General features: G+C 33.7%; 2 protein-coding genes and 1 long non-coding RNA gene across 3 annotated transcripts; all 3 read right to left on the minus strand.

Moving 5' to 3' along the window:
- Window positions 1-330: 330 nt before the first annotated feature.
- On the minus strand, window positions 331-1,246 carry LOC104747467 (uncharacterized). Its single transcript, XR_761157.3, has 2 exons — window positions 781-1,246; window positions 331-687 (listed from the first exon to the last, which is right to left on the minus strand). It is a non-coding gene; the product is annotated as an uncharacterized LOC104747467 (long non-coding RNA).
- Window positions 1,247-2,014: 768 nt separating this feature from the next.
- On the minus strand, window positions 2,015-3,253 carry LOC104747468 (transcription factor MYB7). Its single transcript, XM_010469099.3, has 2 exons — window positions 2,844-3,253; window positions 2,015-2,722 (listed from the first exon to the last, which is right to left on the minus strand). The coding sequence occupies exons 1-2, from the start codon at window positions 3,104-3,106 to the stop codon at window positions 2,170-2,172; spliced, it is 816 nt and encodes a 271-aa protein (XP_010467401.1). The 5' UTR covers window positions 3,107-3,253; the 3' UTR covers window positions 2,015-2,169.
- Window positions 3,254-6,822: 3,569 nt separating this feature from the next.
- LOC104747469 (L-ascorbate peroxidase 3-like) lies at window positions 6,823-10,038 on the minus strand. Its single transcript, XM_010469100.3, has 10 exons — window positions 9,924-10,038; window positions 9,694-9,837; window positions 9,446-9,570; window positions 8,999-9,048; window positions 8,213-8,278; window positions 8,078-8,126; window positions 7,825-7,907; window positions 7,665-7,744; window positions 7,460-7,565; window positions 6,823-7,305 (listed from the first exon to the last, which is right to left on the minus strand). Exons 2-10 carry the CDS (start codon window positions 9,804-9,806, stop codon window positions 7,105-7,107), a joined length of 873 nt encoding a protein of 290 aa, XP_010467402.1. The 5' UTR covers window positions 9,807-9,837; window positions 9,924-10,038; the 3' UTR covers window positions 6,823-7,104.
- Between the last annotated feature and the right edge of the window lie 184 nt (window positions 10,039-10,222).

Here is a 10,222-nt window from a genome sequence, read left to right on the forward strand (position 1 = left end):
ATGATAAACCAACAACGCCATTAACATAAACCATTATGTAGATTATATATTACTAGTATTCTATAATAAAATATGAAACTAAAATGTAGTTTCATTTTGTAGCAATATTTTAAATAATCATTAATTAGAATTATTAAAACATTTGATGTATAATTTTAATTGATTTTTTTCTGTTTCTAAAGATTTAGGTTGTTAGAGAGCCTTATCATGAGATAAATTTATATTTACAGGGTTGGAAAAATAAAACTGGTTTTGTTATCTCTTTGTTTTTAAATAATCTTAAATTTCAATTTGAAAGTTAATAAAGTTAATTAAGAAATAATGGTTAAATAATTAAAATAATATGTAGTATTTAACAATATGCAATTTCATAATTAAAATAAATTCACAAAACACTCAACAAAAATAGAAAAAAATAGTTGACAGCATTTATTTTGTGCAACAAATAATTGACAACAAAATAAAAATATTTGTATCTGTAGTCTAAATGGACAAAAGGTTTAGCTGTGACCTTTTAATGAACATATGAGTGACACATGTTTCAGATTTTTCTTGCTTATTCCTCTTCTGTAGCTTGCTTCTCCAGTCTCTTCTTTCTCACTCTTCTTTTATTTATTAATGAGTAATAGAGTTTTCAATTCAAGTCAAGTGGCTTCCACTCGAGAAAGAGGCTCGTCATGGGAAGATCTGGTAACAAAGATTTGTTTATAGCGAATTAAACAAAAATCAAAATTTTGAAAAACTAAATATGAACTACTGATATTTGATTTTATCACTTACCAAAAAAATTCCCAAATTTCTGAAAACCATGTCTCTAAGAGTCAAGGCCATTTGAATCTCTCCAACATGACTACACTGTACTTACCTCCGACACCTTTCAAACTCTGCAACCATAATCCAGTTATTAGCAAGATGTTTGAGCGTTGAATAGATGAAGATGATTCATACTTATACAGAAAAGAATAAAATAATTGTTTCATTAGATAAGTGAGAAGTGTGGAAGAGATAAAACAAATTATAGATCATCAATAAATTGTTAATGGAGAGGGTTTATTTATGTTGGATCCTGAGCAGTTGAGAAGAAGGTAAATCGTGGCTCCAAAGTGAGAATAGTTTAGAAACAGATAAAGTTTGAAAGGTCCTATGAACGTACCCAATTGAAATATTGTATATTATTTTAATTAAAACTATAATAAATTTTCCATTTGCTAAAATCCAACGGAAATCCAAGATATGATCAACGACCAACAAGTCTTTTATTTAAAGTATGTAGTAATGAATTGAAACATGTACCATCCAACCACTACAATCGTTCTCATACACTTCTCATCCTCACACAACTTATCACTTCATTGAAAAAAATCTCAAGCTTTCTAGAAATTAGCATAGTGAAATAAATAGTAACTCTTTTCTAACTAGTCCAAACTTGAATCGTAACTAATCTCTATAGGAAATTAAGGATTTTTGTCATTTAAAAGGTTCACTATAGCCAACTACGAGTAAAAAAGTCATAGTAAGAATCATAGTAAACCTTTTTTCTTAAAAATAATTAACTTGTTTTCATTGGTTTCGTGACTTTCGTCGTATTGATCAAACTAAAGGTATAATTTTACACTATACACTAATTTATCTTTCACGTAACACATTAGAGTTTTTTTAAAAACTGGTTAAATCATTCTTGATCAAGCAAACCGAATTTTTTTAAAAAATGGTTGAAAAAGAATTTGAAATGACACAAAATCTATTCACTTAGATGCAAATTATAGATATATATCATTTTCCAAATGTAGACGTTAAATCCTATCGTATGTCAGAGAGCCAAGTCTCCATGATGGGATTTTTGTTAAAATTGCACATCGATCATATAGGAACACAATGTCTAGCGGTACATATATGCTCTTTTAAGATCGAGATAGAGACTTAACGCTCGACCAACGATTTACTAACTCATCTCATATTCATACTAACCTATCTTAATTTATATACGTACCATATATACTTAAATACAAAACAATTGAACTCAAACTCGATTAATCTGATTTGAAAATTTCAAGTTAATATACAAAAGTTGGGAAATAAGGGGAAACAAAGATCAAGTAAAAAAAAAAAAAAGAGTCTAAAATTATCACACACCTACAAATTATCATTTCACTATTTCATTTATTTCATTTATTTCATTTCCATGCTTCTAAAATCCAAAACTCTTGTCTTCAAACCCAAGAAGTCATAGCCAACGCCACTACTACTAACATCAATCGAAGAAGAATAGCTAATGCTACTACTATCCTCTGTCTGACATTTCGCAGTTTCACTACTACACTCCATGCCGTTCTCCATGTAAAAACGGGACGCAGTGTAAGGAGGAGTTCTTTCTCTATGGTTTTGGCATGGTGGACTGATCTTAAGCTCAAGATTCAAATCTGGGCATATTGCTTCTTCAACAACAACAACAGGGTAGTACTCAACGGTCTCTTCTTTACAACCAAACCCATTTAGATTCTTTTTACTTTGCTTCTGGTCCACAGACTTCTCTGTGTTCTCAAACTTTGACCCAAAGGAAACATCTTTTACAATTTGGTCCTCTGTTTTCGCCTCGTTGATTGCTCTGTGGGTAGAGGGATCAATCCCTTTACTCAAAAGCTTCCTCTTTATATGTGTGTTCCAGTAGTTCTTGATCTCGTTATCTGTTCTTCCAGGTAATCTCGCCGCAATTAAAGACCACCTAATGAACAAAAAAAAAACAGAACATAAGTTTCAAGAAACAGAACATAAGCTTCAAGAAACAGAGCATAAGCTTCAAGAAACAGAGCGTATAGATATACGAAGTTGAACAAGGGACTTACTTGTTGCCGAGGAGGCTATGAAGCTTGATGATAAGTTCATCTTCATCATGTGTAAAGTTTCCTCTTTTGAGATCAGGTCGGAGGTAGTTAATCCACCGGAGACGGCAGCTTTTACCGCAACGGAGGAGACCAGCGGCTCTAGGAAGAGATCGCCAACAGCCTTCGCCATGAGACTTGATGTAAGAGACAAGTCTCTCGTCTTCTTCTTTAGTCCAAGCACCTTTGTTCATGTGTTCTTTCTCACAGCAAGGAGATCTCCCCATAGCTATTTTCTAGTGATGATGATGATGATGATGATGATGATGCTTTTGATTCTGTTGCTGAGGGTTTTATGGAGAGAGGAGGAGGGAAGGTTGGAGGTGGAAGGTGAGCCTAATTGGCTTCTAGAAGAGAGTTGGTAGGACACGTTTGAAGGAGTGGCTGGTGGGGCTCTTCCTCTTATTATTATTTTCTTTTGTTTAATATTTTATTTTACATCAAACTATAACTGCCACATTCACATATTCAATATTCACTAGTTTTTTTCACCCTTCAATGTACATCTCAAAACCATTCATTGTTCACAACTTTTGTTTTTCTTGCACTCCATCAAATTTCAAGATGAAATGCTTAAAAATTTGTGGTTCAACAATACAAAAACCATCATGTCTTTTATAGTTTAACCTCTTACTACCATTTTTTTTACCATCACTAACGTTTAATAGTTTCGAACCGTTATTACCAAAGTAACATAATGTTAATATGTTTGTCGAATATTAAATTTTATCTATGCATGCAGTTTTGAAGAGGTTGAATAGCTTTGTCCTTCTATGAGTGATCTTTACTTGCCGGGTTATATTGTCATTGTTTTTAAGAGATTGGCTCTCTTTGTGATATGAGGAGGTAGATGTTATCTACGATTTGGCCATGGGCTTTCGTGATAAATCGCATTTGCTGGTGTTTCTCAGGAGAAGAAGTTTCTCTTTTGTTTTGGTGCTATCCTTTTTTAAGGTCTGCTTAGAACTTATGTTTATAGGTTTAGGAATCGTCCTCTTTCGATTTTGGTCTTCATATTATCTGCTTTGCATTTGTAGTTTTCTTTGTCTCTTTTCGATAAGACTTAGCTTCCAGGGAATTTCCTTTTCTGCCGGTTTAGTTTCCAGGAACTTGTTTTCGTTCGCCGGTTTAGTTTCCTTCTTTTAGGCTGTAGATTCCGGGGATATCTTTGTTTTCCGTCGGCATAAGTTGTAATTCATAATGTATGTTTTTATGTTCTATAATATTATCAGATGAACAAAAAAAAAGCTTTGTGGTTGATTTTGGTTTTGATGCCATACTCCAAAAAAAAAACTTCTGTCGACAAAGTATTTGAAACTTTTGTTTCCATCGTGGAACTTCCACCGTCGAAGTGTATAGCCTGCCTATAGTGCTGACCAGTGGCGGATCTAGGAAAGAAAATTATATGGGACACTACTAACTAAGGAAATTTTCTTTAGCAATAAAAGCACTTGGAAAAAATAATAAAATGAAAAAATGATGTAGACAAGAGGGATCGAACCTTCCATCTATGACAACATATGGGGCACTTTTTTCCAAATGAGCTAAGTGAAACTATTGGACAATAACAAATTGAAAAGTTGTTAAAATTGAGTGTCGGGCACGTGCCCTACCTCCTCCCAACGTAGATCCGCTCCTGGTGCTGACCAAGAAAACACAATTTATTGTATTGGGATTGAAACACTCCTTTTATCAGCCAATTTATCAAGAAACCTTATTTATGCACACAAATTATTTCTTTTAAAGGTGTTAATAGTTAATTGCACATTTAAAAATTTTAAACATAAACATAACATTGCATGGGAAATGAAAAGAAAATGTAGTCCTAGTCATGTTATGATCTACATAAACAATGACTCAACCAAAATGATGAATCACAAGAATACAAGCTTCTGATTAGTTTAAGTGGTATTTGATAATACATACTTAAATGCTAAATAAAAATTAGCAAACCCCTATATTTCCAAAACCCAAACTTTGGCAAAATTCACACCTTAGTCAAAATGTGTGAACACCATTACACCGTTGAATTATATTTTTAATGCAACCACGTGTCACCGGTTTTTATCCTCAAAATATAATAAAACACAAATACAAACAGATAAATACATCTAGAAAATAAAAAGAAGTAGGTGTTCTAGAATATCAATGTTTGTACCAAACTCTTATACATCACTATCATCTTGTTGGGGACAAAGCCCCTATGTGCCCATACGTGACGCCTTGTGGATGAATAGTCCAACTTCATTTAATACAAAATTATTTATTTATCATAACCCCAACTCTTTTTTCTTTCATTTAAATGATTGATTGATGGTTAAAAATGTTTGTTGGATAAAAGGTTTGTTTTTGTTTTAATTTAATTTAATTAATTGGTTGCGGTTTTTAGATTGCTTGTTCTAGTTATTGTTTAGTTATTTTAATGACATTTGTTAGGACAAGGCTTGATTGATAAGTTAAATTAAGCTCGTCAATATTATAAGTTTATAAGTAAGTAGTACCTTTGAACCTAAAAGATAAACCTATAGTTTATCATATGATGATATACGCATATATAAACTAATGTCAGTTTTAAAATGTTAAGACTCAAGTTCGGTTCGTAATTGATGGTAAAGTTTTAATAAACAATATTCATCTATATTGTTGCTTGAAACGTGGTCATAATTAATAAAAAAATAGAGTTGATCAGATCCTAAAGACCTGATCAATGAGAAAAGTTAATTGCTTGATGAAGCTTAAATGAAAAAGAAATCGAACAAGATATCTCCAAAGTCCAGACAAAACATGCATGATCAAGAAACGAGAAAAGGAAAACCCCATGAAATGTCTTGTATACAATGTTCGAGAAACCAAACTCAGGATTTTCATATTAAAGCATGTACTAAAGAAGAATAAGTGGTTCGAGTATCCAAAGTCGTAGGTTCAGGAAAAGTGTAGAAATTTGTAACTGGTTAAAATGACGAGAATTTAAAAGTATGTTTTGAAGGACATTTTACATAAGAAAATGAAATAGTTAAACAAAAAAAAAAGGAATAAATAGTGGTTTACAATGAAAGAGAATGTCATGGCCCGACCTTTAACCTTAATGGCTTAATTACAATGTACCAAGACAGATTGCAACATACTACACCGATCATCCTAAAAAAAAGTTGTTCTAACTACTTTTTTCTAATTACCATATTAACCCCTCCTCATTTTTATGTGTGCGTCTGCAATCTCCATCTACTACTATCATACAAACGTAAATGATCAAAATTACTAATATTGGCCGATTCCAAATAATAGAAACACACATAATGTTGAAATATCATTAGAAAACACAAATGTGAAGGAAACAAATCAAAATCAATAAAAGAGTAAAAAAATAATACTTGGCTGATCCAAGAATACATACACAAAATATTATCCTGAACATTAGAAATTAAAAAAAAAAAAAAAAAAAGGAGGACATGCATAAAACCAGAAAATGTCTAAGGAAGCTTCGTACCTAACAATACCAACCATGTCAAGTCCTCGATAGGGTTCGGTTTCAGGTGAGTCCCACTTGGTGTGTGTAAGGTGTGGTGGTTACTTTTTCACCAATCTTTATTTCATTTTATGGCCTACTTGATACATGTATTAAAAAGATCTCAATGTTACGTAGAGTACGAGGCAACCATAGCTCTCAAAATTGGGTTTCCACTTTCCAATATCAAAAATCAAATGGAACCAACCACTCTGAACCAAACTTAACCGAAATAACATATTAAACCACTTTGCTTTGAGACATGTTCTAAACCAAACCTAATCGAGGCTGTAATAAACCAAACTATACCGAACCCAAACATAAATTTTACTGGACCCAACCGATTTGAATCTGTAGAAATGATATTACTTAGAAATCTGAAAACCGGAAACACATAAGAACTGAACCAATTCTAACCAACAATTAATACTAAAGATATGTCCGGTTAAGATCCGAGTCATATATACCGATGAACCGATCGAAACTAGATTCGTTTTTACAATGTTTTTCCCCTTAAACTGAAAAACCTGAACGAAAACATAAACTGAGCAACCAAAACCACTGAAAGTGCCGATCACTAACTGTTGGATGAGTTCTCTTTGTCGCAGAATATAAGAACTAGTTCATATTATCTTGATAAATGCATGCAAAGACTTCCAACAAAAGCCATAAAATCCAGAGAGAAGGTTATAGAGGAATCGTTTCTTCTTTCAATCTCATTTACTTCATCCTTTTGCGAACTTCATTGAAGATGCTAAAGGCCACAACAACAGCAACGACTGCGACTCCATGCTTTGAAAGTTTTAATTTCAGAGTTATGATCCACTTAGTCCCCTCGGTAACTGAAGCCGTTGGTGAGAACCCGAGCTCTGAAAGTTTCTTGTGTGACTCTGCATAGTCTCTAAAGAATGCATCTTCGTCCTGTTGTAAAAAAAACAAAAGAAGAAAAATCAAGACGCCACTTGCAACACCAATCTCGGCTTGTCTTTATGAAACTCGATTTTTGCAGCTCGGATTAATATAGTTCAAATTGGTTTCTTGGATCAGAATAAAAGATAGGCTTTCAGAATAATACTTTTGCGTAAAGCTCAACATAACGACGAAACTCCGGGACATCCAACAAAGTCTCATCCGTCGAAAGTTTCAGCAAACCCTCTGATTGTTCTCCTTTTAGCAATTCCCTGAGACCAACAGAGATTAGGATTAAACCATCTAGTAATCAGTCAGAACTGTTTGTTGTACCCAAAGAAAATACTGTCCATGAGTTTAGTGGATCTTACACAAAGTACGAGTTATCAAACTTAAGAGGATCTCGAGTCCATGGTCCATCGAAACCTGATCTCTCTAGATGAGCCCTTCCCTAAACATTGAAATCTAATTAATACTTTTTACACTATATACCAAACGACAAAATGTGAATTGTGCAATCGAAGAATTTACTAGAGTATGTGCCCCTGAGAGTGCCACAATATCTTTACCAGACAGTCCCATCCGGTAGAAGACATCTTTAAGATGTTTGAAACCTACATGTCAATTAGCAGAACTTAACCCCTCATTGAGGATGAATACATTCAAAATGATCATTATGTTGTACATTGTTTATTTGCTACTCAAATACAAAGTTTAGGTATTTAATTTTCTGTAAAACATATATAGTGGAGTTTGTGATTAATGGAAAAAGCTTTCATCCTACCTTGATTAGCATCAGGAAGTCTTCCTTCGTCGGTGCAGGCATTTGAATCCTATAAGAGTGAAACATACATCTTATTTAGTTAAATGCTTTTGGATGTAAGCTGTTAAACCATCTTAAAGGCTAACAAAATCTTACTTTTCTTCCCGGAACAAAACTGATGTCAGGTCCACCAGTAATTTCAACTGCTACAACACCCGCAAGCTGAAAAATGACAGAGCCATTTATCAAGTGAAAACGACTCAGATTAAAAACATGCTTGCTATATGATACCAAATGGAGGAAACGATAGTACAATTCAGGATATGTGCATCAGCCAAAAATATGCACGCTTCATATAATCAAGGGCCAAATAGAACAACACTGATGAGCACAGTTTCAGGCAACCAATTGAAATGTTCATGCAGCCTTATTGACACTACCAGATTCATGAAATGTTTCACAAATTCACAGTCAAAGACCAAGTGGCACTTTTTATATTCTGCTCTTTCGTGTCCGTGATGCGAATTTTCTAGCACAGAAATGGTTAAGTTTTGTTATATCTCCTCCATAATTGTGACACTGACACCATAAATTTGCGCCTAAAAACACCAAAGAGACCATTAGTGTGAAGAATCTTCACATTGCAAAGTAGCCAAATTAATATTACAATCCTGAAGCATAATTGTCAATTCCCCTGTTACTACACCCTGAGGACAACTCAATCGAATATATCTAACAAACTAACACTTCTGGTGAGTTTCTGAGACACAAGTGATATATTTTACCTGAGAATTCTAAAGAAAGACTGAAAGAGAACAAATAACAAGGCAATAGGAAATTATACTACCAAAACAACTAAACAAAAGGGATCGATCTAATGCTGATCTTTGTTTACAGTCTTAAATCCAGTAGAAACCTTTATGCAAAATTCGTTTTAGTTACCTGGTATAGGTCCGCATAAGTGATTTTGGGATGTTTAGCTTTCACGTCCTCTGAAATATCAAAGAATCAACATCAAATTCAAAAGAAGAAGTAAGATTGTTTTTCAGAAAACTTCTCAAGTCACTAGACAAAATGACACACCACATGAGTACAAGTTAATGGTTGCTAACATTAATGAGTACATCAGACACACAGTAACAAATTGAACATGTGAGAACTATAAATCCACAGGACCACTAGTAGAACGATCTGATTACATAGCCAACACATAGTCATCTCTAGGTCTATGTATAAAACGTTCAAAAACCAGGTTCAAAATGTGATAGATCTCATCAGCTATGAACAAATTGAGTGTAAGCAAAAAGCTAAGAAACGGAACAAAGTACCCAATCACTGAATCTCAATTCCAAACCCTAATCCACAGAAAATGAAAACGAAAAAACGCACCACAGAGATCGATAGCCATCTTCAAACCAATATTAGCACCATGATTATACTCTTCTTCGGTTCTAATCGAACCATTAGGTCCACCGGTCTTCGATTTAGAGTCATAGGTTCCAGCGTCATGCCACCTTTTCACAAAACCAGAGAACACAAAACATGAAATCGCACAACATCAGCGAGATTTCTCAAGTTCGTAGCACTCATATGAGAGAATCGGAAAAAAAAAAACGACGACGGAAATGGAAACTTACGCCAATCGGAGCATGATCGGAGCGCAATTCTTGTTAGCGATGAGAGCACGGAGCTCACGGCGAGCTTTGTCGATCTCCTTAAGGTAAACCGCGTCAACCACGAGTTCCGCCATTGTTGTTGTTACTCTTGAGACTGGAGAGGTTCTAGAAAAAGGAGACATTTCATTTTAGCGGCAATAAAATTTTCGATTAAAAAAATGGCATTTTGTTGGATCTTTTAATTAGCTTACCAATTTGGATTAACGTTAATCAAAACCTTACTAACGAGTGTTGACCTGAGCTGACCACTTTCTATTTTTAATTTTATATACAAGTAAGATTTAGCCTCTTTCCGATGCTAGAGCCGATGTGGGATACTGGGATTTACTTCCTCATTTCTACACTCACATTTCGTTCACATTTTTTTTAAAAAAAATATAAAATTCCACGCATTTTACATGATATATAATCAAAATAGATATAATTACAATAAGACCATTAAATAAAAATATTTCACTTTAACAAAATAAATATCCTATATTTTTCGTGA

This window comes from Camelina sativa, chromosome 15 (assembly GCF_030686135.1).
Source record: "Camelina sativa cultivar CO46 ecotype springtype chromosome 15, ASM3068613v1".
NCBI lineage: Eukaryota > Viridiplantae > Streptophyta > Magnoliopsida > Brassicales > Brassicaceae > Camelina > Camelina sativa.